The sequence below is a fragment of the Alosa alosa genome, chromosome 12 (genome assembly GCF_017589495.1).
Source record: "Alosa alosa isolate M-15738 ecotype Scorff River chromosome 12, AALO_Geno_1.1, whole genome shotgun sequence".
Lineage (NCBI taxonomy): Eukaryota > Metazoa > Chordata > Actinopteri > Clupeiformes > Clupeidae > Alosa > Alosa alosa.
Window position 1 is genome coordinate 4,790,389 of NC_063200.1, and position 27,257 is coordinate 4,817,645.

Consider the following 27,257-nt stretch of genomic DNA (forward strand, 5'->3'; position numbering starts at 1 on the left):
TCAGTAGGCCTACACTCACACTGTTGATTAAGTGGTGTTTGAGGGCAACAGCTTTTCTCTGCCTAAGAGAGAATGCCATTACCTGCCAACAGTCAACAGGTCAATATGCTGTCTTGCCTGTTACATCTCAAAGCCTAAATGCTGTATCAGAGATGCACTCAAAAAGTCACAACTGAACTTGTCAAGCGGTACAAAGTGTATGTCAATGCATGCCCACATTGAGCAATGTTGTAGGACAACCACATAACTGGTTCCATGTATTCTGATCGGATGATTAAAGTTATCAATATTATGATATTCAACAAGTATAATTTTTCATTGTGTTACTTTAAGCGATACATGAGGCAACCACATAACCGGTTCCATAAGAAACTGATTATTTCTGTGTTTGTGTTTGTAAATTTTTATCCAATTTGACCGCTTTGCTACGTTTCCCACCCAGCCCACCCAAATGTAGTAGCCTAGAACCAGCCCACCCAAATGTAGTAGCCTAGAACCAGCCCACCCAAATGTAGTAGCCTAGGCTAAACCCAGCCCACCCAAATGTAGTAGCCTAGAACCAGCCCACCCAAATGTAGTAGCCTAGAACCAGCCCACCCAAATGTAGTAGCCTAGAACCAGCCCACCCAAATGTAGTAGCCTAGAACCAGCCCACCCAAATGTAGTAGGCTAACACCAGCCCACCCAAATGTAGTAGGCTAACACCAGCCCACCCAAATGTAGTAGCCTAGAACCAGCCCACCCAAATGTAGTAGCCTAGGCTAAAACCAGCCCACCCAAATGTAGTAGGCTAAAACCAGCCCACCCAAATGTAGTAGGCTAAAACCAGCCCACCCAAATGTAGTAGCCTAGAACCAGCCCACCCAAATGTAGTAGGCTAACACCAGCCCACCCAAATGTAGTAGGCTAACACCAGCCCACCCAAATGTAGTAGGCTAAAACCAGCCCACCCAAATGTAGTAGGCTAAAACCAGCCCACCCAAATGTATACCAGCCCACCCATATGTAGTAGCCTAAAACCAGCCCACCCAAATGTAGTAGGCTAAAACCAGCCCACCCAAATGTAGTAGGCTAAAACCAGCCCACCCAGATGTATACCAGCCCACCCATATGTAGTAGCCTAAAACCAGCCCACCCAAATGTAGTAGGCTAGAACCAGCCCACCCAAATGTAGTAGGCTAACACCAGCCCACCCAAATGTAGTAGGCTAGAACCAGCCCAGCCAAATGTAGTAGGCTAGAACCAGCCCACCCAAATGTAGTAGGCTAGAACCAGCCCACCCAAATGTAGTAGGCTAAAACCAGCCCTGCTGTTAATGCATGTGTTATCCTCTCATTGTATCTGAAATCTGCCTCTAAATCCACTTCAACTAGCTTGTAAATAAACATTACCTAAAATTTAACCTGAATCTATTTTGTTAAGATTAAAATACACACACACAAACACACACAACTCACACATTAACATAATTCACAAACAAATTCACACCACATTCTATTTACAAACACATTCAATACACATAACATAATTCAATGACATAAATACACTATCACCAACAGTGAAAGGTACTGTATAAAAACATTGAGAAGTTCCATTTATTTTCTGCAGACAAGTGATGCATTGTGAAGGCGTATTGTTCTTGTCTTTATGGTTTCCCATAAAATAAATTAAAGAATAAATAAACTACCAGGACTCAGTGATTCAATTTGGTCTCTAGGTTATGTTTTCATGTACAGTGCATACGGAAAGTATTCACAGCGCTTCACCTTTTCCACATTTTGTAATGTTTCAGACTCATCTTAAAATGGATTCAATTCATTTTTTTCTCATCAATCAATACACAATACTTCAACACTTCCTTTGAGAGGATGAGAGAAGCGTAAAGAAGGATCAACATCAGTGCAGCTCTCCACCCATCAGGCCTTTATGGTAGAGTGGCCAGATGGAAGCCATTTTATGCTGGGAGTTTGCCAAAACGACTCTCAGACTATGAGTAAAATCATTTGGTCTGATGAAACAAAGACTGAACTATTTGGCCACAATTCCCAACAGTGTGTGTGTGTAAGAAACCACTGAGCTGCACTGATGTTGGTCCTTCTTTACGCTTCTCTCATCCTCTCAAAGGAACTCTGGATCTCATTCGTAGTGACCATTGGGTCCTTGGTTACCTGTCTGACCAAGGCCCTTCGTCCCAGATTACTCAGTTTGGCTGAGTGGCCAGATCTAGGAAGACTGTTGGTTGTTCCAAACTTTTCCATTTGAGAATATTGGAGGTGCTCTTGGGCACTTTCAATACTGCAGAAATGTGTATCCTGTATCTTGTATCCTTCCACAGATCTGTCTCTTCATACAATGTCTCGCAGGTCTACAGACAATTCTCTCAACCTCGAGGCTTGGTTTTCACTCTGATGTACCATCAACTGAGACCTTACATAAAGAGAGGTGTGCCTTTCCTAATAATGTCCAGTGAAATTATTTAGGCACAGGTGGACTCCAATCAGGTTGTAGAATCATCTCAAGGGCCATAATACCATTGATAAGTAGGCTAGCACCAGTGCTCAATTATAAGCATCATAACAAAGGGTCTTATGTAAATGAAATATTTCAGTCTTTTCTTATTTAGACATTTACAAAACACTCCAAACACCTGTTTTTTGTTGTTGTTTTTTGTTTAGTGTTGGAGTAGGCTAGGCTATTGTGTGTAGATTGAGCTTGATCAATTTTAAGATTCTGAAACATAACAAAATGTGGAAAAAGTGAAGCGCTGTAAATACTTTTCGTATCACTGTAGCATGTTTTATAGGTTTTGCATAATTTCTGGGAATAGTTTGACTTCTCATGAATCACTGAATGGGATGGTCTATTGCCAGAGAAAAAAGCCCGAGGGCGTGGTGTAATGGATCGAAGAAACATGAGCTGATGCTTGAACGTGAAATTGCTATTCTTACATCCTGCATTCTATTGCGAAACAATTACATACGAGTTACACTAATTCGTGTAAAAGAGCACTACATTATTTCCTGTGATGATGAGTAGGGTAAACATTAAGCTATTAGCCTAGCCCACTTGTTTTCTAAGTTTGGACTTTGTTTTCCTGTTTGGACAAGCCATCATCTTCTCTTAACTGCAGCAAAGCGCGGAAAGAACTTGTTGTACAGTAGGCTTACCCACGAAGGTCAGTGAGATTGCGCCTCTGTTCTTTACCAGTCATGTAAAAGTTATTTAGGGTGTTATGAAACATATTAACCTCCAACGAGAGAGAAATTGATTCTAGGCCAAGTTTGACATGTAGGCTGCTGCTACAGCCGTTAACGAATCACTGTAGGCTATAGCCTAAGCTATATTCCATTCACATGTAAGTGTGAGTTACTATTCCTTAGATTTACACAACATGAGACATATTTACTTTTTCATCGATTTCCCATTTGTGATAGCTCCTGGTGTCTAGCATCGAGTCGGAACTGAGTGTCGAAGTGAGTGTGAAGTGGTAAACTAACTGTCTGCAGTCCGTGTCGCCATTGACGGATTAAAGCAGTGGTCCCCAAACTACGGCCCGCCACCTCATTTTGGGTGGCCCCCCAAAACATTTCCGTGGTATATAGCAACCGGCCCGCACGGGAGTACGACATCGTCAAACTATAACCTCCGCAATTTCCCCCATTCATTCTCTATGGCGAGTCTTAACAATACACATGTAATACTCTTTTTATCCACTGGTGGTTATTTTGGCGCTGTTTCGCGTTTGCCATCAAAAACGGAATGAAATGTAGGCCTACCTGCAAACAATGTAAGAGGCCTATGCTGACTGCATCAGTGCTCAAAGTATTGTACAAGTTTATCAATTAATTGTTAATAACTAACTAACTTCTATTCAAGTCATATTTCTGGGACTTTCTGGGATAATTATTTCTATTTTGTATTCACTCGTTCAAATGTTCATAGGCCTACAAAGAGGTCACAAGTTCAGGTGAGTGAAAGTTAGAATGGTGGTCATTTCAGACCACTTCAGCGCTTCATAAAATTCTCATAGTTTGAGAACTTTACATTTTCAGAGTTCAGAGTTCACACCTTTTTAATAAAATATACTTTTGGGAATGCAAAAATCTTTTTATTAGTATTATTTAATTTGAGTTACGTTTTACACTGATATGGCATGATGGCAATATAAACACAGCTAGATAGATAGATAGATAGATACTTTATTGATCCCCAGGGGAAATTCAAGAAACTAAGCTAACAATGGTATTATATTGCAATAGCCTATAGATTAAATGTAATGGAATATTCAACTAAGGTAGACTGCTGTTGTTCACAGCACTAAGCTATTTATGGTTACTGATATACTCCGAGTCTCTGGCCCTCTCTTAGAGCCAGGCATAGTAAACTGGCCCTCAGGAGAAAAAGTTTGGGGACCACTGGATTAAAGCACTGGGCAGACGTGAAAAGTGCCTCCCCGCCCCCCTCTTGTGGTGATGGATAATTCTGGCTATCTGATCGTTTTATATCCAGTATGTAGCATTGGCAAAGGATAATACACTCTAGACCGACATTATGGATTTAGGGCTTCATTTGTGGACAGATGCACCAACTTAATTTTCAGTGCTAATACAGGGTTTGACTGAATAACGTTTTTTTTTGTCCTCCTAGTAGGCCTAGGCCCTACCCCTCCCTGGTCACCTTAACCATAATGAAATTATGATTGCTTGTCTTCTCGTGACATCCTCCTTAATTATCAGTACAGTCCAAGGAGTGGCAAATGGTAAGTTGTCAGAGATAGAAAATAATGTAAACATGTGACATTTATCAGTATTAGTGCTCAGTACCTGTAAGGACATCCAGCAGTAGTATTAAAGCTGAAAAATCATCTCTGTACTCTTAAGAGAAACGCTAAATATCTTAGCTATGACCTTGACTATGACCTTGACCCATTGCAGGTTTGCCCCTTCCAGTAGCACAGCTTAAGGATGCACATGGTAACACAACATCCAAGACAATAGATGTTTTCTGGACAGATGCACCGTCTATAATCGGCAAGCTAGAAAGCGTCATTTATGAAATTGAAGTCTACAACCCAGGACAGAAAGAGGCTGTGCATAGAGTAAGTTTTGTGTGACAATAACACTGCAAACACTTTTGAGGTTTCTCTAAAGACATCTAGTAAAGTTTATCTTGAGAGTTTCCTCAGCTGATGGCCTATATTTTTAGGCATCTGTTGAGAAAAGGCCAAACCTGACAGTCACCCATGACTGGCATTGGACCTCCCCCCTGCCACTTGAATGTCTTTCACATTCAGTGAGGCTTCGTGTCAGACACAAAAATAATGTCAGTGACTGGACAGATCGCAGAAATGTCACAGGTCAGTAAAGTTTCATCGTACAAAGCAATCCCTCTTGGTCACAAGAGGCTCACCAGTCTGCCTTGTGGCTTCAGTTCAACAACATGCTGACATCTACTGTGTGGTTTCACTGAATTATTTGTTTTGGCTTTTTTCCCCTATCTTCTATCCTCTTTAGGTTCTGGTTCAGATCACTCTAAACTTGCACTTTACCCAGTGGATGACGTAGGCTTAGCCGGCAGTAAAAAGAAATTCTGCTGCGTCGTCCCAGAAGGAAAAACAGTCCCGAATTTTACATACAATGACGTGCAGTCAATGAACTACACCCATGTGAGCCAGACCTACATTTTTGAAGTGACACTGGAACAATCTGATACTGGGGGTGAACATGTATCTTGTAAAGAGAAAGATGGAGCCAATACAGCTATGGTGTTTGTTGGCTGTAAGTCTTGCCTTAATATATTACGAAAGTCTTTTGCTTATCTTTACCCAACATTCAGAAGGTCTATAGTATTAAGTAATGCAGAAGAGGGTTTTTTTTTCACAGACATATTCACACATCCCCTCATTGACTTCGGAGCTACTCCTAATGGGGTTTTTTTTACCCAGGCTTTTGTGTTAGGAAAGTTGGGTTTAGACATTGTGTTTTTACAGATTCTCCTGAAGTTCACAACTTTACATGCGAGACAAGAAACCTCCGTCATCTAGAGTGTTCTTGGACACAGGGTAGAGATAAAAACCTAAGAGGAGTTCGGGGTACCAAATATACTCTTAATGAAAGGTATTACTGCTATGACGTATACCACTTACTGTTGTTCAACCCCAAAATATTGTACAGTGATGTATGATACATTATGACCACCTAATTCTCATATTTAGGTCATGTGGAACAGATCGTTCACTCCACAAGTGTTCCATAGAAATATCTCCAAACCAGGGGGAAGTGGCATGGACACTGACAGCAGAAAATAAAATCAATAAAACAAGTTTTACTTATACAGCTGACCCCAGACACAGAGGTAAAGACCACCACTTATATCGAGTATTCAATTCTTGCAATTTACAGAATGGCATAATGTCCACTACACACATGGCATATGCATTTGGGCTGAAGTACCCTTGAGCAAGGCACCTAACTCCTCACTGCTCCCTGAGCGCCGCTGTTGTTGCAGGCAGCTCACTGCGCTGGGATTAGTGTGTGCTTCACCTCACTGTGTGTTCACTGTGTGCAGTGTGTTTCACTAATTCACGGATTGGGATAAATGCAGAGACCAAATTTCCCTCACGGGATCAAAAGAGTATATACTTATATATACTTATACTTTGAAATATGCATCCATGATCTCAATTATTGAAATAACACAAGTCTAAACTCTGACTCATTGCAGTGTATTTAGAGAGTCCTCAGCATCTGCGGGCCTCAGGTATAAACTCAAGGAATGCCAGCCTGCAGTGGGAGCAGTGGCCTGATGCCTACCTCGTGGCATTACCAATGCGATGCCAGGCAAAGAAGAACAGTGAAAGAGAAGTGGTGAGTGTTGCGCAAGAATCTCTTCTCCGGAAAAAATTGCATGTTTTACAGAAACAAAGAATAATGAAGGTGAAAAACTAATGAAAAGTATTCTTGGATTATGATCCCAAGATCAAAATCCTCCTCAAGCTCCTCTGAACAATGTGCACAGTCCTGGCTCTCTAGATGGGAAAGAAAGAGACTTAAAAATATGTATATTTTTTCTAGCTAATTAAAACATTTCAGGAGCATGGAGGAATGCAATTTGATTGGCCGCTGAGCCCCAATATCAAGAGCGTTTTGTTAGAATCACAGACATGAGCCTTTAATGCTCTTTTTAAATAGCTGTCTGCTGTTTCCCCCTAACCTGACTCTCGCCAGATGAATTTCGTTCCGCCTAGCTCCACTCATCTGCCGCAGAGGGTTCATGTTCTGTCCTGTCCCTTTTTTCCTGTGCAGAGAGAAGACGACACTGGAGTGGGCCTGATCTCCATGACCCTACGTGAGCTTCACCCGTACACTACCTATTCCGTCCAGGTGCGATGCGCATCCAACAAGCACTTCTGGAAGTGGGGGGACTGGAGTAAAGAAATCATATTTGAAACCAAAGAGGACAGTGAGTATGACTGACCAAGGGTAGTTCAGATGGTCCCGATTAAAACAGATTTGCTTCACTTCAAGGGCCCAAACCCATTGGTTTTCCATTTAGTTCCTCAGGCTGTGGATGTCTGGATGACAGTCGACAGCAACAACAGGAGTCTTGTGGTGTGGAAGGTATGTTTTCAAACATTTGCCTATACAGTACTTTATTAGCTTTACCGGGCCACAGTCCTAGTAGCCATTTATACTCCACCTTTGTGGTCATTTTTCTCACAGAAGCTAGTGCCTGAGAAGAGCCATGGAAAGTTGGTGAAGTATGAACTGTCGTGGAATGGCTCAGTCCCTCTGAGGTTGGAGCCAACACAACACTGTTACAGCATGAGCACTGACCGTGTGAAGAGGATCACCATCACAGCCATGAACAGTGTTGGCTACTCACAGCCTTCAACCATCATCAGCCCATCACAAGCACGAGGTGAGAACTGGGAAGCCGAATTGAAGATTATCTAATTTTGTTGGAGGCATGTGTCAAGGACTTTGTTTTTCATTGTGGGAAAGTAAAATACACAAAATAAAGCAAAAGAGACATTTGTGATGACTTAATCTGTGTGAACAAAATTGGTCAGCAGTGAATGGGTAATCCATGAAGAGTTGACTTGTTGAATCTTTTTAAAGTGCCCCTATCCCAGTCAGTTGGGGTTAGTGTCCTCGCAAGACAGCCGCTGTGGTGACCAGTTCAGCTTCCTCCACCCCTCCCTCCCCCTCACTAATATATTTTGTATTCACTATCTTGGAAAGATGTGGAGACAACTCGTGTTAATGGCGGTAATGGTGGTGTGGAGTTGGCCTGGGCCCCGATGCCTGGGGCCAGTTGTGGGTATGTGGTGGACTGGTACCCTGTGGGCAGCCAGGACAAGTGTGACATCCAGTGGATAAAGATACCAGCTGGCCGTACGAATACTACAATCAATTCAGGTACAGCAGTTGCATTATGTTACCTGTAATGTTTGTACATGTGAAGTAGCACTAGATTTGTGTCTTAAAATAAACAATGAATGCAAAGCTTCAATTAAAAATCTCTCATGGCATAAAGTAATTTCACAAAGATGAATGTTGCATATGTTTGCCGCCTCTGTTTTAGAACATTCATACAGGCAGACATCTGTTTTTAAAATTACACTAGTGCCACCTAGTGGTAAGTAGTAGTCTACAACACTAGTCAGACCAAGTGTCATATTGACTGTCCCCAGTTCCTGTCACCGCAACAAGCAAATGTTTTTTGTTGTGTAGTTTTAGTAATCTTTAATCATTTTATGTAAGTATTACCATGCTTCTCAAGCAGTGCTTTCCAACAGGGTTTAAAAATGGAGTGAGATACACATTTTCTCTATATGCGTGCACAACACATGCCCCAGAGTTGCTGAAGAGATGGGAGGGTTATAGACGAGAGCTGGGTGAGTAACTATTCTTCCTGGACCAAAACTATTTAAATCTATATAAAATTGAATATAACAAAATCATCAACCACCTCTAAACATATAGAAGAACTCCAGTATATATTCTAAAGGCTCACGTGTAATAGTAAGTAGTATTGATAAAATGTACTGACAAAAGCAGACAGCCCAGCACCAGAAAAGTATCCCAGTGCCTTCACAACACAATGAACATAGGACAACTTAATTTGCATTCAGAACAACTAACACTGTTATTATTTGCATTTCGCAGCCCCAGACCAGAAACTCAATTTCCAGGTTCAACAGGAGGGTATGGATGTAGTCCTCACCTGGGATGAGATACCCTTGGAGCATCGGAGAGGGTTTATTCAGAATTATACAATCAACTATTCTACCAGTTCCTATAATAACATGGGGCAACAAAGTATACATGCATACCTGCCTTTACGTTTTATTTACATTTGCATTATTTTTCTTCATTAATATTAATATCTGATCTATCTGAACCGCAATTTGTTATAATGATTTGTTACTGTTGCTTTCAATAACTAATTTCTGCTTTGTTTTTATTCAGAGATTTTTTTAGGAAGTAAGGAAAGGATGAAATTATTTTCAAACCTCCGTGCTGAAACCTACAACTTCCAGATGAGTGCTTTCACATCTGCAGGTGAAGGTCCACCTCGGGTCATTCTGTTCACTCTCATGCCACAGAGTAAGTATGTTGTAACTCTTTTTGATCTCAGGTTATACTGTCTGAGTATGATACCTAAAAGTAGACCTGAAACTACTGTGTAGCAGCAAATACCTAAGTGGAAGTACTTGTGATACCATTTATTTCTGTGTTGTTGTCTCTCATCGTGTAATTAAGTAATAAGTGGTAAATTCAATCTTGTTGTATGACTAAAGTTCACTCTCTCGCAGCTCACCAGACCATTATACGCAGTATCATATCACTGGGATTTGTCTTCATAATTGCTATAGTTTTCAGTATTCTGTGCTACCGAAAGAGGACATGGTAAGACAATTCCCAAATATCCTGTGAGGTAAAAATGATTGAAAAGCGTGCAATCTGACCTAAACTGATGCACGTTTTGTTTCTCAATTACGGTAAATGGCTATATTACATTAGTGAGAACTATTTTAATTTTACTTTAAATCCAGTCTTGTTCTTTAATGGTAATGCATGCAAGCAGAGATGTTTTGATTCTACAGTTATCTAAGCTACATTATAATCATACATCATTCTATGTTACCCAAATGCTGTGCTGTAGGTCAAATTCCTTGAGGTACAGTTGTGTTCATAAGTTTACACATCCATGCTAAAGTTGACCAAAAAGAGGAATAAAAAAAAACATCTTTTGGAAATTGATCTTAATGCCTTAATTAAAACATAAATCAATAAATAAATGTTCTTCTTTAAAATACAGGGGGCATAAGTATACGCACCCCTATGTTAAATTCCCATAAAGGCAGGCAGAGTTTTATTTTTAAAGGCCAGTTATTTAATGGATTCAGGATACTATGCATCCTGATATGCATTCCCTTGGCCTTTGGAATTAAAATAGCCCCACATTATCACATTCCCTTCACCAATACCTAGAGATTGGCATGGGGTACTTTACATAAGATCATCTCTCAGTGCAAATCAAACCAGCTAAGGCTGACTGAAATAAAACCATGCCAATCTCTAGTTATGGTGAAGGGAATGCAGGGTCGGTTCTCCCCTCCTATAATGACACTCACGCAAGTTGGCCAAGGGGTAGCCCCCAAGACGCTAATGAAGGCCCCCCCTCCCGTCTCCCCTTGAGTCAAGCTAGTGACAGACTGGTATACAGTTATAGTGACAGTGTCTCATACAGTAGCCTACATTAACAAGATGAACATGAGATATAATCGCATATTCCCTACATTTAAAAAAAAAAAAATGCATTCATATTAACGTGCAGCTCAGGATGAAACTAGTAGTTTTTCAGCAGAAACATGCGAGGACCTGTCGAAACTAATTGGTGATTTCACTCATCCCATACATTTTTAAAATAAGTAACTGGTTTTCTAATATTTCAGTCAAGCTTTAGTTGGTTTAGATGAACGTATGCAAAATGAACTGAACGTATGCAAAATTAGCCTAATGTATTAACTTTGATTCGCTGTGCACATGTGCTGCAAGGGGAGCCAGTGCAGTAGCTGATGTCGTTGGCAAGTAGCCGCTAGGCCTAGAATTCTACACACACACAGGTGAAAAACAGTCAGCCAGTAGCCTAGGCCTAGAATTCTACACACACACAGGTGAAAAACAGTCAGCCAGTAGCCTAGGCCTAGAGCACTACAGACACACAGGTGAAAAACAGTCAGCCAGTAGCCTAGGCCTAGAATTCTACAGACACACAGGTGAAAAACAGTCAGCCAGTAGCCTAGGCCTAGAGCACTACAGACACACAGGTGAAAAACAGTCAGCCAGTAGCCTAGGCCTAGAGCACTACAGACACACAGGTGAAAAACAGTCAGCCAGTAGCCTAGGCCTAGAGCACTACAGACACACAGGTGAAAAACAGTCAGCCAGTAGCCTAGGCCTAGAGCACTACAGACACACAGGTGAAAAACAGTCAGCCAGTAGGCGACTGGCACAACCAGACCCTTACAAAAAATAACTGCATTACCTCAAGTGCAGATTTCTGAGTTTGCCGTTTTGGAGGTAATATTTGCAGTTTTCATGCAGGGAATGCAGTATTTTGGACACAAAAAACTGCATTGTACTGTACAGAAATGTAGTTATTTTGGACAGGAAAATACTAGGCTACTGCACTGTAGCCTACTGTAGTATAATTGAACTGTACTACGAAAAAACTGCAGTTCTTTTTTGTAAGGGGACATGTACAGCAAGCATCAAAAGCAAGCAGCCCAGTCCCCCCCAGACCCTATTGTACACACAAGTAAGTTTGACTCCTAGTACTTTATGGGGAAAAACACCATCAGAGTTCAGGTAGGAGGGCCCCTTAGCAGGATTTTGCTTAGGGCCCCATGGAGGTCTGAACCGGCACTGAGGGTATGTGATGATGGGCTGTTTTAATTGAAGATCATTAAAACATGATTTTTTATTCCTCTTTTTAGTCAACTTTAGCATGGGTGTGTAAACTTATGAACACAACTGTATGTTGCAAATGTATGTTGTAAATATTATACAGAGTATGGGTATAGTCCTTACTTTCAGTCATTAGAGAGTAGTTGGATTTTCCATATTATTCTTACATAAACATTTTTAGTGTTCTATTAAATTATATCATTCCACTAGGCTAAAAGAGATGTTATACCCAGACATTCCAGGTCCTCAACTTGATTACCCTACCTCAAAGGTAAGCTGATACATCAAAACATTGTTTATAAGTTAACTTAATTAAAGCTGATGTGAATATATTTGTAATATGGATTCACCTTTGATCAAATTACTGTGTCCATTTTCTCTAGGAAATCCATGACTTTCAGTTGCTTGCAATCCCTGCCGAGAATGTGGATAATTTCTTGACTTGTGAATTGGATGCTGAAGATGGAGTAATTTCAGCTCCAGCTACACCTGTGACAGACAGTGACTATTTACCAAATTACATTTTTCCAGACCATAATATTGGCTCCAGCAGCTTGAGCAGTCCTAATTTGGTGCTGGACAACCCCACATACAATCTGTTAGTGGCTTTTCCTGTGTCGCCCTGTGCCACACCAGTAACAACAGTGGCTGCCACTGGAGGGTACAACCCCCAGGGGTCCCCAGCATTTTGTCCTCTACCTCCATGTTCAGAATCTTACCAAGCCCTGGAAGATGTCTGTTAGGCCAGTCAACCTTACCACACCCTGGAACATATCTGCCAGGCCAGCCAACCTGAGCGTAATGAGAGATCTGATGGAGAGTGATGACTGTGCTTTTGGCTCAGTTGGAATCTCTACCCATGTCAATCTGTCACATCCCTTATTTGGAGATCAGTGTAGGCACATGGACGTCATGCATTGTCAACTGGCTCCCTGCTCAGTTTCTTACCAAGCTTGTGTGTATGTGTATTTTGATTTTATCAAATGTGCTTTTTTCAAGGACTTAGGATGACAAGGACATCACTTTTTGAAGTACAAAGGATTATTGCCCTGTATAAGTAAGAATTACATAGACTTACATAGATGCAGAACAAGAGTTGAACATGAAAGTGTCCAGTCACATTTCTACATGTTAAATTTACCAGTGAACAACTGTTTAAAGCAGTAGCAGAGTGATGATTACATTCCTTGTAGTTGGAACTCCAAAGTTTGTCAGCTCTTCAGAACACTTGAAGATCCATGTCATGGGTGGCATGCTTGCAGTGTTTACAAGAAGATGCATGCAGTGCTTATGTGGCAAAGAAATCATCATGTAGTTGTGAAAAAGTAGCCAAGCCTATTTAATGCAGTTGACTAATTTGGAAATGTGGATTTTGGATTAGTTTGACATAGGATGTACCCTACATACACTGCCATATTTAAGTCACTGTTGTGGGGTTATGAAGGCAATTCCTTTATCATTAAATGATAAGGGATAATGGACAACACAGCGTTAAGTTATTATCTTGTAATTGCAAACCTAAATTATATGAACTAGTCAAATAATTGTCTAAAAGCATGTGTCTTATTTCTCTTCTTTTTCTCTTTTTTGTGTTTAGTAGCCTATATTTTTGATATGTTGCATATTCTAGAAATGATGAATGGCCCACTAAAAGCCATCCTAGAGAAAGCCATCTAAAGCCATGAACCCGTCTGGGAAATCCTTTCAGAGTAAAAGAAGAAAGAAACAGGGTAAAGGCTTTCGCAAACCATAGATGGCGTGAGCGTGTCAGCTGTGTGGCGTGACAGTCACTCATGTTACGCTCTCCCGCCACACATTGTATTTCTCACGCAGAAAAACGTTACAATATATTTAATATTCCGCAGCGCCCAAATGTCTGTGGCCATGCCGCTCTCACTATGGAACCGGCAGGAATCAAGCGCGTCTCCCCCGGAGTTGAGGCTGCCACTTATCAGCCAATCAAAAATAACGAAAGGGGCTACACGATAGCCAATCAGAAAATAGCACTATTGTATCTGGGTAAGATTTAACGCAACAACCAATAAAAAAACGCGTATCCTGGAATTGTTCACGTAAATCTGTTAGCCTACTTCTTCCAAAATGTTCGTTCATCTTCAGATGAAACCACTGGAACTTCGAGCATGAGTTTCAGCACAGAGTAAGTCATCTTTTAATGTTAAAACAAATCCACAACTTGTTTGACACAAACAATGACAACGTGACTGCTGCTAGAGAATGTTTCCCAGATAATTAACATCAGTTGTTCATGAGTGTCTGTAACTTAGCCAACAGTTTTACAGACTGTTCACTGACGACACGTACTTGCTCAGAATAAGTAGGCCTAGCCTAGTCTAGCCTAGTCATATTTTCGTTATCACACGATGACTGAAAGATTCTGAAGGACTCTTCTCATCCTAACAATGGATTATTCCTACCGCTGAAATCAAGAAGACGCCTATGTAGTCACAAAGCCAGAACTGAGAGACTCAGGAGAAGTTTTATCCCCAGGCCATCCGAACTCTGAACTCACACTATACTGACTTTTGCACATTCACTCCTCAGCACTCTCAAACATTTCCCAACTCTGAACTCACACTATACTGACTTTTGCACTCATTCACTCCTCAGCACTCATGACCCCCCCCCCACACACACACACACCCCACCCACACACACCTACAAGACTTTTAGCACTTTTACATCCCTCTCCCTATACAGACCTTTTTTATTTATTTTCTTATTTCATCACACACGTCAAAACACACACACACACACACACACACACACACATATCTGACTTTCTCCAACTTTTGCACACTTTTTATTTATTTTTTTGATTTCTCCTCCATCTACCCATGTCCTTGATTGTTTAGCCTTTCTGCCCCCCACCCCACCCCATCCCCAACACACACACTTACATCATCACTGTCATCATTTCACATACATACAGCACTCCTCTACATACTTGCTGCACACTGCCCCCACATACACAGCACATTGTCTTCAGGATCTTCTCCAACACACATCCTCTACATACTTTACAGCACACTGCCCCCACCTACCCACACACACACACTACACACATACACACACACAGTCACTGCTCCACTCCCCCACACACACATCTTCACTGTCATCACTCACATACATTACATACAGTACTCTGCTTGCAATAGTAAGTCCCTGATCCCCCAACACACACACTTACATCATCACTGTCATCACTTCACATACATACAGCACACTGCTTGTTACAGTAAGCCTCTCCTCTACATACTTGCTGCACACTGCCCCCACATACACAGCACATTGTCTTCAGGATCTTCTCCAACACACATCCTCTACATACTTACAGCACACTGCCCCCACCTACCCACCTACACACTACACACACACACACACACACACAGTCACTGCTCCACTCCTCCCCCGCCCCACACACACATCTTCACTGTCATCACTCACATACATTACATACAGTACTCTGCTTGCAATAGTAAGTCCCTGCCCCCTACATACACAGCACATTATTTCATCAGGAAGCTTCTCCAACACACATCCCCAACATACTTACAGCACACTGCCCCCCAATACACAGCACATTGTCTCATGGGGAAGCTTCTCCAACACACATATTGCACACTGCCCTCTCCCCACATACACAGCACACTATCCCATCTCCCCTGTCATCCCCCCAACACACACACCAAGACCCCTGGCAGTTGGGTTAGCCCCTTGAGCCGTGGATCTGCCCAAGGTTTCTTCCTTGGTAAGGGAGTTTTTCCTTGCCCCTGTTGCTCTTGGGTGCTCCTTGTTGGTGCCCCCCCCACCCAATCCCAATCCTCCCCCACCTTTTTTTTATGCAGCCCTTGCCACTTAATCTACTAAACCCCTCTTCTACTGCACTTTTTACCCCCACCCCACCACCCCCCCATTAATGCACAAATAGGCTGACACCAGACATAATTTCACTGCATTTCTTACTTCCAGTAACTATATGCATGTGACAATAAACTTCCTTGTATCCTTGTATCCTTGTATGACTGACATATTGTCACATCTCTCTCTCCAAATAGGCTTAATCATTTTATTAATACTAGGCCTAAATAAATTAAAGTGTATTGCATATTGTTATAGGTCACTTTTGAAATCATGTCATATTATATTGTCATATTATATTACAGTATATCCTGGCCATGGATGCATTAATCATTGCATCTGTCTTTAAAAAATGTCAGGTAAAAAGCAATTAAGCATCCTCTCATTCCCCCTGAGAGGAAAGCCCCCTAAAAGGCCCAGGTTAGTGGATGCTCAGAGGTGGTGAAAAGGGTAGGCTCATCAGAGTCCTGCAACGGGGGTACCCGCAGAAAAGTTGCTAAAACGGGTAAATTATGACGTCCCTAAAATGTAAAAGCGGGAAAAGAACTCCTTTGCGAGTGAAAAATATGTGAAATATTTTTATATCTAAATTACCATTACCACATCGCAAATATGTGTTTTATTCAACGATACGACACTTGACCCATCACATCAGTAGGCCTACTGCGACTTTTGAATTATTTGTTTGATGCATCTATGTGTGAAAACATTAAACAATATAACCGTCTCGTAGTTGGAGCGCAAGAGAGTAGGCTACAATGGATGAAGTCAAGGTAAAGTTGGCTAGTGGCAGGCTCAGGTTGTTTTTTTCTTGTTCTCTTTGTTTCATTAACAGGTCCATTTTATGTAGAATAATGTTCTGATGCAGCAAGGTTTGGGCTATGTGTCGTTGTTGTAAGGTTTATCCCTGACGCAAAATGTAAAAAAAAAAAAAAGAATGACAATATGAGTACTTTAGACAATTATTTACCAAGTTATGCTCATGCATTTTGTAAAATGCTCTATAAAAACTCCCCATAGGACTTTTGGTTATCCAAAATGCATACTGACAATCAAATGCTTACTGCATACGAACCCTTGCCTAGAAATCTAGACGCGCCCCTAGCGGCAGCAAGGGCTATACGAACCCCTTATATCTTGGCCTCAAATGAAACTCTGAAGTTTCATGCTTGCATTTGGATTCAGGGGTTCTGATATGGAATGACTACACTAAATATGGAGTAATTACAAAAAATCTTTACTATTTCTATTTGAATTAAATTGGTGTGTATAAGATGGACTATACATATTTTTTTCTGGACTATATTATTATTAAGTACACAGGAATCACGTAGCCTACAAACAGGTCAGTTGTCAACTACACCAGGGAGATAGGCTACAATTAAAGAAAAAATCTGAACATTTACATACCGCATTTGTAAAGTATAATGTATGTGTACTGCAACAGGATATTTAGGAGATGTGTGTTAAGCAAGTTAATAGGATTTACGCAATAATTGATAGACATGCCACTTCCTACAACGTGTAACAGTGAGCTTCACAAAATGTAACAGCCGTAGAAAAAATGGCAACAGATTAGTTCGAAGCCTGGAACGTCTGAATGCCGCGGAAGTTGTTGTTCCCATGGTAGCATATTAGCATTTCCGCAAACAGAAGAAGCTGAGTGCAGTGTTGTTAGGAGGCACCAGCCGCAAACTTTAAAATAAACTAGAAAATACACGCTGTCTATCTAAATGTAGTGTATTTATATTAGTTACACATAATTTTAATATGATGATCGGTCAGAGGAACAGGACGCTATGTCGGGAATTCACTGGACCAACGCCACATTCAGTTGCGGTGGTAAGTTACAGCACCTAACTTGCCTTGACAGTCACTCACCGAAGTAGCCTACTAAACTTATATCCTACATTATATCCATCTGGCGAATGTATTGTATCATGCAGATACAATATTTAGCCTACTTAACTTTGCGTTTGTTGTAAGTTTAGGTCATTCTGTCAAATGTGGGAGGGAGGGAGGCCTATGGATTCGTGACTTGTAGTAGGTGAAACAAATTAGCCTGGGCCTAGGCTATGCATTGAACCCAAGCACTTACACGGTTGGCCATAACCAACAACCTAGGCCAGCTGTTTGTTGAACTTGTTTGAAGGTGTAACCTCTCTCTGTTAAAAACCTATTTGTATTAAGGCACGATAGCGAGGCACTGATTATCAAATTTCATTAGTGCTGTATGATTTATTTTCTTAAGAGAGCAAGGTTGCCTTCCTCAAGACCTCCAGACCATCTTATTCTGGAGAGGAGGAAACAGGAAGCAGCGCGGGACAAGATATTGGAGTTTACACGAAACCAGAGCACCTGCGACATGAGAATGCACTGGGAGAAGAATTCAGATCGCCAAATTGTCTTGGGCACCATCGAGAGACGTGTGAACGAAGCCATGTTGAAGTATCAGCTAAGCATCGAGGAACGAAGAGATAGGTAGTCTACTGATCTATAGCGCAGTGTCACATGCACTTAATGTACTATGTTCTAACAGCAATCGATCTGAATTTCACGTCACATTGTCAATGTCAATGTCAGTTTATTTAAAGCATATTTGACCAAACACTTCTTCATGTCAATTCTTCATTTCATCTTGCCTCTGTTTTCTTCCCTTTATCTTGTACAACTTTAGGCTCCTTGCTTTGTTGGAGGCAGAGGAGAGAGAGCTCATGAGGGAGATGGAGGAGAGAAAGGAGACCATTCTGGAGAGGCAAGCCAAGATGCGAGAGAGGGCCAAGGCACTGCGTGAGAGGAGAGAAAGTGATCAACAGAAAGTGGTGGAAGAAAAGCTGGAGCAACTCTTCAGGTTGGGGCCAGTGCCACAGAGTGTGGTTGTGGTCATTCACCACTACAACTACTGCTTAAATAAGCAAAATAATTAACCCTTAAGCGATCAAGAAGAAACAATTAATTTGTAAAACTCCTTTCCTTTGTTTATGTGTTTATTTCACAATAGTGCATTCAGGAAGGGCACACTGGACTTTTCTGTAACCCTATCATTTATTACACACATTATACAGTGAATAATGCCCATATTTCATATGTTGGAAAAGTAAGCCCCAACTTTGTGAGCCACCCTACCATCTATGAATAATATATGTGCTATTTATCCAGTGTTACTTACAGCGTCATACATCTAGAACCAGTTCTGTGTGCATCACCCCTTGATTCATACCAAACCCCTCTTCCCCCTCTGACCCTGCACCCTCCTGCCTCTCAGGGAGCGGAGCGAGGAGCTGCGAGCCATCGAGACACGCCGGCGCCAGGATGAGGTCTGCACCGAGCGGGCCGCCCAGATCCACTCACGGGAGGAGTCGCACCGGCGGCGGGCGGACGAGGAGCGGCTCTTCGCCCAGCTGTGGGAGAGCGACCGGCAGGCCAAGCAGGAGCGCGAGAGCCAGGAGGCGCTGCGGCAACACCAGAGCAACGCAGAGCAGGTGGCCTTCCTGCGCATGCAGATGGAGGCCGCCGAGCAGCAGAGAGCCGAGGCCAAGCGGCTGAAGGAGGAGGAGGCTCAGATACTTGTGAGAGCCACGCCTCTACTACAGCACCACCTCCACTAGGCCCATCCACAAAATCACAGTGCCAGATCACACTTTCAAGGGTTATGCCACAAACCCACTTAATGTGTAATAATGTTATATGAACATCTGTTTTAGAGTGCGATATATTATTTTACACAACAGCAAAGGATAGATAATCATACAGTAACAGTGGCTTGATATCAACCCTGACGCCTTATATTATCTATGTTTAGAAGAACAGTACAGATATCATACAGGGTCATTGTGTAGAATCATGGTTTTAGTGTCAAAGTGACCCACTAGTGAGAAATGCAGAACATTAAACCACATATTGGAATATTGGACATAATGCTCTATTCCACTTTCTGTCACCATGCATGCTCATGTGTCCATCAGTGATCATTATGTTGTGTTTTAATTTGTTGTTGCAATATAATTTCTCTTACTGTATATGCTGTGCTTGATATATAGCCTATAGCTTATTTAGCCTGTCTGTTTCCGCCTGTGGTACAGCCTGCTAAGATTATTTGGTGCACTTGCCCAATGCACATGGCGGTGGTGTTCCTGATACCTGCTGTATTGGTCGTGCTTCACAGCGGGAGCAGAGGGAGATGCTGCGTCTGGAGGACGAGAGGCAACGGCGCCAGAAGCTCCAGAGTCAGGGCAGCCGACGGCGGTCGCTGGACCAGTCGCTGCGGTTAAAGATGAAGCGCCTGGCTCAGCAGCAGCAGGAAGAGCTGGCCCTGGACATGAGCATCCTGACGCAGCTGCTGGCCGAGGAGAGGGACGAGAAGCAGGGAGAGGCCACAAGGAAGGTGAGGGATGAGAAGTATGAGAATAAGAGAGAGGGACAGAATGGGAAGAACAAGTGTAACGGAGGCGAACTGAGCTAGCGTGCTAGTTGCCCGTGTAAATCCTCACAGCCCTAACCTTAAGAACGCTTCTAACCGCTGAGTTGGAAGCCTGGGCTTTTAGCTCAGTGGTTAGAGCGTTCGACTCCCACGCCGGTGAGTGTCGAGGTGGCGGGTTCGAGGGCTGTGAACGGCGGACGAATTACGACCTCTGTTACACAAGCAAAGATGAAACTGTCAGAAAGTGATGGCCATATTTGTATTTGTATTGTAGCTGGGCATATTTGAGTGTGTACTGTATTCTCACCACACAGTTCATCTAATGCCTTTTGTGTGTGTATTTTGTGTATACTATACAGTATGTCTGTTTGTGCTGTATGTTGGTGTGTGTGTGTGCATGTCTGTATGTGCGTGTGTGTGTGGGTATTGCACGTTGGTTAGGTTTTTGTCCCTGTAGGGAAACTGTTTTTCAGTGAGTACAACATACAACATAGCGTCAGTTCACAGTACCCCAGTATAACACAGGGGCCCTTTACAGTCAGTCCGCAGTACCCCAGTATAAAACAGGGGCCCTTTTACAGAGTCAGTCCGCAGTACCCCAGTATAAAACAGGGGCCCTTTTACAGAGTCAGTCTGCAGTACCCCAGTATAACAACCCTTTACAGGCCCTTTACACAGAGTACCCAGTATAACCCCTTTACAGAGTCACCCAGTATAACACAGGGGCCCTTTACAGAGTCAGTCCGCAGTACCCCAGTATAAAACAGGGGCCCTTTTACAGAGTCAGTCCGCAGTACCCAGTATAAAACAGGGGCCCTTTACAGAGTCAGTCCGCAGTACCCAGTATAACACAGAGGTGCTGGTGTGTGTGTGAGACAGCTGGAGCTGCGTGAGGAGCGGAGTAGGTACCAGAGCTACTTGGCTGAGCAGCTGGAGGAGCAGCGGAGGCAGGAGGCTGAGACAGAGCAGCTGATCGAGGCCGAGCTGCAGCAGATCTTGTCCCGCCGCGCGGAGAAGAATCGCCGGGAGAAGGAGGCCCGCGATCGCCTCATGAAGGACGTCATGGACACCCGCCACATACAGATCCAGCACAAATGTAAGAATGTGGACCATAGGAATAGACTGGGATATAGATGCCCTGGAAGAATGGATCTTATTCTTTGTTGATAATGTATCAGCAACACAATTGCTCTATGTAATCTTTTTTGTTGGAATGTTACTCTGACTGACTATTTCTATGACTATGTCCTTGTGCATTTGTGGATGTATATGCATTTGTGTGTCCGTGTGTTTCTGCTTATAAGTAAAATGTTGGATAACAGGCTTGTGCAAAATTCAGAATTGAATTGAGATTGACTCCTAAATTCCAATTCAATTCTTGCCTGTTGGATAGTTATGCATGTGTAATGGAGGCAAACTGAGCAAGCGTGCTAGTCGCCCGTGTAAATCCTCACACCCCTAGCCTTAAGAACGCTTCTAACCGCTGAGTTGAAAGCCTGAGCTTTTAGCTCAGTGGTTAGAGCGTTCGACTCCCACGCCGGTGTGTGTTGAGGTGGCGGGTTCGAGGGCCGTGAGCGGCGGACGAATTACGACCTCTGTTACACATGTCATGTGGATTTATTTGTCACAGTGAATCAGAACATGCAAAGGCAAGCTGAGCTGGTTCAGGAGAGAGAGGAGCTGAACAGAGACATCCAGCAGAACAAACTGCTGGACGAGGAGGAGAAAAGACGGTAGGTTGTTTAGGGTGTCAATGGGAAACCGTAGAAACAGTAGAAATCCAGTGTTTGTACAGGCAGACACATACCTCTGTTTCCCTCAGTCTCTTCCTGAAGTCCAAACACTAGACACTGTTTCTTCACAAATAAGAGTGGGTTAAACATGCATAGTGATGTCTTTTAAGGATCCTGTTCATGTTGCACAGCACTTGTAATGAAATTTTGCATATCTATTTGACCACGAGACCAGAGTTAAATGAAGCCATCCTTACACCTCAAATACTGCGTAGCCTATTTTTGCTAAACAGTATTTTCTAACCCACCCCCCTCAGTCTGAAAGAAGCCAGCCTGGAGTATCAGGCAGACCTGTTGGCCCAGATGCTTCACCAGCAGAAGTTGCGTGACATGAAGCAAGCTGAGGCGGACAGGGAGCACCACAGGGGCCTGGCCTTCCAGCAGGAGTACAACAGGAAGGTCCAGGACATCCTCTCGAGGCCCACATCCAACACCACCCCCGTGCACCCCTTCAGGAGAAGGGACCTCCAGCCTCCAGCTACGGTGGCCCAGCTGGATCTTTCTATAACCTAGTAAATCTGTTTTTACCACCTCCGGTCACAGGCTGCAGTTGTGGGGAGGTATACGTTTATCATCAAATTGCATTATACAACTGATTGAAGAAAAACAAATAAATGCATAATAGTTACTCACTTAATGATGTATGACTTGTGTCTCTCCTATATGCAGTTAAATTTAGTTGCTCATTAGTTTGAACCCCCCTCCCCCCAAGCCATGTATCCTATTTTCCCCTCATCCTAATCCAGGGTCTAATCAAGGACAAAGATTAAAGGCTGGATTAATAAGTACACCACAGCAACTGCAACTGGTCAAACAAACTAGTCTTCTGACCAGAGATTCAAGCCACACCTCCTTTAATATAGACACATGCGAAGTCCTTCAGTGTATGACCACTAGAGGGGCCAGTTAGCTATTTACTACTTAAAAAAACGCCTTGGCCTCTTGACATATGAGTATGTACAGTAAGGCGTAGCTAGGTCCATTGGAATTATATATTGATCATGCTTGGCCACCAGAAGTAGTGTTTTGTCATTCAGAGGGATGATACATGTAATGCAGGAGTCTTCAAAGAGCTACAGAGAAACCCCTGATTCTGTGAAAGGAAAGACAGTATTGCCATTTCAGCATGTCAGCATGACAATAACAATAACTCTTGTTTCTCTTGTTTGCCCATTATTATTTGTTTCATATTTCCCAGGCTTTTTCCTTGTATTGTGTCAATAGACAAACTCTATGTATGAACATTCATATAAAAGTTCATCTTAAAAACTAAGAATAAACATGGTGTGATTTTGACAGTAACTAAAGTCTGGTTCAGTGCCTTCAGTACAAAAACGTGTGCTCAATTAAGTGAATCATTGTGGAAGGTGGACTTCAGTCAGGTTTCCTTTGCAACATCATTTAGCCCTTACTCTCTACTTCAAGATTAAGACTCCACCCATCAAATGTTCAACTAACTAACTGCCCACTGCTGCCAGGTTGAGACGTGCGTACTGATATATATTCTGAAATCCCTTCATCTTATAGATGTTAAGTTTTAATGCTGATTATTGTTTTGACCTTTTTAACATCACTTATTGGCAGCACCATATTAGGTGTTCACTTAACATCATGGAATGTGCTGTTGTATTTCCTTTTGTGTGGTGAGGTGAGAAAACCATTAGATTCTGATAAAACCTGTTCTCTCTAAACGTAGTGTTCTTCATTAACAATTATGATGCGTGTCATGCCAATTGTGTGTGTGTGTGTGTGTCTATCTGTCTGGTGTGATTTCATGTCACCTCAGAAGAAAGAACTCGGTCAACACCCAATACCTGACTGAGGAGTGGTGTAGGAGTGGAATGATTGGTCTGATGTCAGAAGTTTTTCCTTCGCCTGTTGCAGAGAGGCAGGTTTAGGAGTTGCCCAAGTCAAACTATGACTTTAGAGTAGCCACAGACATCTTGTGTCTACATACTATATGTAATATGGGTGAGTCAAAACCTTACCTCTGAACATCTGTCTGACTTTATGTTGTGTGAGGAATTACAAGGCTGTTACAGCTATCTGGACAAAGGGCAAAGGAGATGATATCTGAAGTGGACCTTTACTGCAAGGTACAACTACTGTTGATTTTATTTTACTGTAAAAGGGCTCTTCATATCTCCAGGTTACAAAATATGTTACGGCACCTTTTGTAAGAGCTGTTTGTGAGCATGTCTCACGTTTGACAGCTTTGTGTTTATGGCTGTTTCTGTGATAGCTTATCCAACAGCATAGGATACAGTATAATAATTTTCTGTCACTGTTAAATAGTAGACCTAGAGCTTTTTCACAGTCTCTTACAGTTGCACAACAAGACAACTGTTCTCGTTACTATGAATATATTCGATTGAATCGTATCGTCCAGAGCAATTTTGAGAAAGATAAAAAAGCTAATAGCCAATCAGAACCCATCTTGTTAGCCATCACATTCATTAACACTAGGAGAGACTTTGCTTATCCTTGGTCAGTGTGGGCGCTTTTATTGTTATGGTTATAGTTACCTTTACAAAAAGCAAATACTTGTGGGTGATTTGTGAAAAACAAATGTTCACTAGAAAATAGACCGACAATGAGAACAGTGAGAAGTCTGCCACTATAGTGTCTTAGTAGTGTCTTTGAAATAAACTCGGCCCTTCTCGGTTCAATTTGATTTTACCAATTCCAAACTAATTGGTTGAATGAAATGGCATTAGAAAGTAGCCAAACCTCGGTATGGGTTTATATTAAGTATACAAAACATTTCACAGTTGTGAATAGGCTTACAAAACCAATCAGTGTATTGAACATTGAATAGCCTACATTAGTGGATATGATTTATACAAATCTTTTTAAGTCATTTGAACCTTTCACATGTAATGCCAAACTTGGCCAGATGGTGTCTCATATTGTAAGAGATCACACTATGGTCGGTCCATGAGATTGCACTGCAGTCATACCAGTCAACATGATCGAGTCCATGGATACGGAAAGGAAGTAAAGGGAGCGAATATAGAACTAACAGAGCTACATACTTTTCATTATATTCAAGTCTCTCTTAAATATTTTACTGCAGTTTTATAGGATACATATAGTCACAGTCCTGGAATATTTTGCCTAAGTGCCGTGTAAACCATACCTGGATACGCAAAACGCACGGCTCCAAAGTATTTTCTAATGGCAGAAGACACCTGCCATGAATGGGAACAGGTCAAGTGGCTAACTTGCTAGCGCGAAGGTCCCTAGCAAGTTGATTCAAACTAGTACCAAACATAGGGGTTCTGCGTGCCTGACGGTAATTGGAAAATGACGTTTGGACAAGGAATATTGACCGAACCAAACTTTGAGGAAATATATGTGTTTTTGTAATTGGTGTGGCTATTTACACTAGCCTATATATTGTTGGGGTTTCGTTAAGACTTCGCATTGGGGACTATGTCAGTCAACGAGCTTTACACTAAGGTGAGTGACAATTGTTTTCCTACTGTGAAAAGGCTACTGTAGTTCATAGCACATGTGTATAATTAAATTACAATTTAAGGTGTTCTTAGCCACTACTCTACTGACATTCTTAACAAGATTACAAGTTTCGGCACGAAAACCAGGCCTAAATTAGGTTATTTCCCTATACCTCCTTATATTAGTATTAAACAATTTGGTTATATGTAAATTTTACCAGTTACCATTGTCTGTGATCATTTCATGCTCTCTGGACAGGTGCATTATCGCGAGGTTGGTTTCGGGTTGGTTTCGGTGTTCCATGACCGAGCGCGTTATAGCGCTTCCTCTTGTAAAGGCTACACAGACCGATTTACGGTAAAAGAAAAACAACGTAGGCCTATCTAAATTAAACAATGCACTAATCAAACTTATCAGAGCACTTAGTTATAGTCGAATGACATAAAGAAGGTGGCCGCACTTTCTGTCACCCCGGCAAGTTTTATTGATCTGGTCTAATCATGCCACCAGTATATATTTCCATTTAACTTAGGCTTGAATCTCTGTCCAACCAGTAGTCGACTGCAGTGGTAGAGTACAAAAACCTTGTTGTTTGTCGAGGCTTATTTTGGAATAGATTTACGCACCGCCTGAATACAAAGGCATACGTTATTTATTTCTCACCAAACGTGGCAAATACATAATCCTTTAAAATTCTAATACCTCGGCCAGCTGTATAATTTAGACGTCCCCTCCTCTGTCCACCAGCTATCGACTTCGACCAGGAAATCGACTTTGACCAAGGTTCTCACTGAACTAATCTCCTTGAATATTTACAATAATATGCACAGTACTGAAATAATGTGGGCAGTGGGTTGGCAAGCACCTCAGTAACACTAGATTTCGGCAAAACATGATGGACTTGCAGTTCAGTTGTCCCATGGATCAGCATCCTTAAAAGTTATAGCCTACTTCGCAGGTCTCTTCTTTCATTTTTGCTCACATATATAAATGACCCTCTTGTAATTGTAAAGAGATGAGTTGTGAGATAACTATGCCTCAGGTAGAGTACAAAAATGGCATGCACATTATTTCTTGTCTGTGCCTCAAGTACACTTGGGATGGGGCTTTGGGAGCCGGTAGTTATGTGCTATGCCAGTCTTACCAGACATGTCGAATGAGAACAGAATGACTACAGGTTTGGGATTGTGTTGATCCTCATATGAAAGATACCTGTCACCTTGATAGACCTCATGCTACTGAAACACGATCTTCTTGTATGGGAAATGTACAAGTAAAAGTTATTTAGTTAGGTAATTCTACACAGAAAACTGGCCATGGTGTTGTCAATGTTATATATGACGCAAGTATGTTCCACGGGAAGCCTATATATTTACTTACCTGCGACCTCTGAAAACTCCAATTGTTTGCTTCCTCTTCATTCAATCTGGGACTATACTCAAAAGTAGTTTCAAATCAGTGCTCTAATAATCTTATGTAGCCTATTTCATGCACCAATATGTAACTGCTTGTAGATTCAGACAATCCACTCACTTTGTCTCATTTAGTTGTATTCTGAACTCAAGACTTCTAATGAGCAAAGCAAACAGTTAAACTAACAATGATGTGACAAGCTGATGTCATATTTTCTGATTACTTATATTGTGCATCTGACAGACTGAATTATGATGCTGAGTCCAGGTGATCATGAGAAGTTGGCTGTAACACCAGTTACAATTTACTGCGTTA

General features: G+C 42.0%; 3 protein-coding genes across 5 annotated transcripts in view; all 3 read left to right on the plus strand.

Moving 5' to 3' along the window:
* Positions 1 to 2,892: 2,892 nt before the first annotated feature.
* Positions 2,893 to 13,513, plus strand: LOC125304722 (leukemia inhibitory factor receptor-like). Of its 3 annotated transcripts, none has more exons than XM_048259211.1 (18): positions 2,893 to 3,175; positions 4,648 to 4,759; positions 4,935 to 5,098; positions 5,206 to 5,356; positions 5,514 to 5,777; positions 5,990 to 6,116; positions 6,215 to 6,354; positions 6,724 to 6,866; positions 7,305 to 7,461; positions 7,555 to 7,619; positions 7,722 to 7,920; positions 8,244 to 8,420; positions 8,801 to 8,899; positions 9,171 to 9,323; positions 9,474 to 9,611; positions 9,821 to 9,914; positions 12,189 to 12,249; positions 12,362 to 13,513. In XM_048259211.1, exons 2-18 carry the CDS (start codon positions 4,696 to 4,698, stop codon positions 12,719 to 12,721), a joined length of 2,556 nt encoding a protein of 851 aa, XP_048115168.1. In that variant the 5' UTR covers positions 2,893 to 3,175; positions 4,648 to 4,695; the 3' UTR covers positions 12,722 to 13,513. The 3 variants fall into 3 exon arrangements, with proteins under 3 accessions (XP_048115168.1, XP_048115171.1, XP_048115169.1); XM_048259214.1 differs by having other exon boundaries at positions 7,725 to 7,920; XM_048259212.1 differs by having other exon boundaries at positions 4,651 to 4,759.
* Positions 13,514 to 17,502: 3,989 nt separating this feature from the next.
* cfap53 (cilia and flagella associated protein 53) lies at positions 17,503 to 22,707 on the plus strand. Its single transcript, XM_048259190.1, has 8 exons — positions 17,503 to 17,699; positions 18,109 to 18,338; positions 18,535 to 18,708; positions 19,123 to 19,426; positions 20,023 to 20,241; positions 21,157 to 21,373; positions 21,908 to 22,010; positions 22,328 to 22,707. The coding sequence occupies exons 1-8, from the start codon at positions 17,628 to 17,630 to the stop codon at positions 22,581 to 22,583; spliced, it is 1,575 nt and encodes a 524-aa protein (XP_048115147.1). The 5' UTR covers positions 17,503 to 17,627; the 3' UTR covers positions 22,584 to 22,707.
* Positions 22,708 to 25,025: 2,318 nt separating this feature from the next.
* The window catches only part of myo5b (myosin VB), a 63,220-nt gene continuing 60,988 nt past the window's right edge, over positions 25,026 to 27,257 (plus strand). The window contains 1 exon segment of the mRNA XM_048258769.1: positions 25,026 to 25,532. Within this exon segment, the coding sequence (XP_048114726.1) occupies positions 25,506 to 25,532 (27 nt within the window). The 5' untranslated portion in view covers positions 25,026 to 25,505.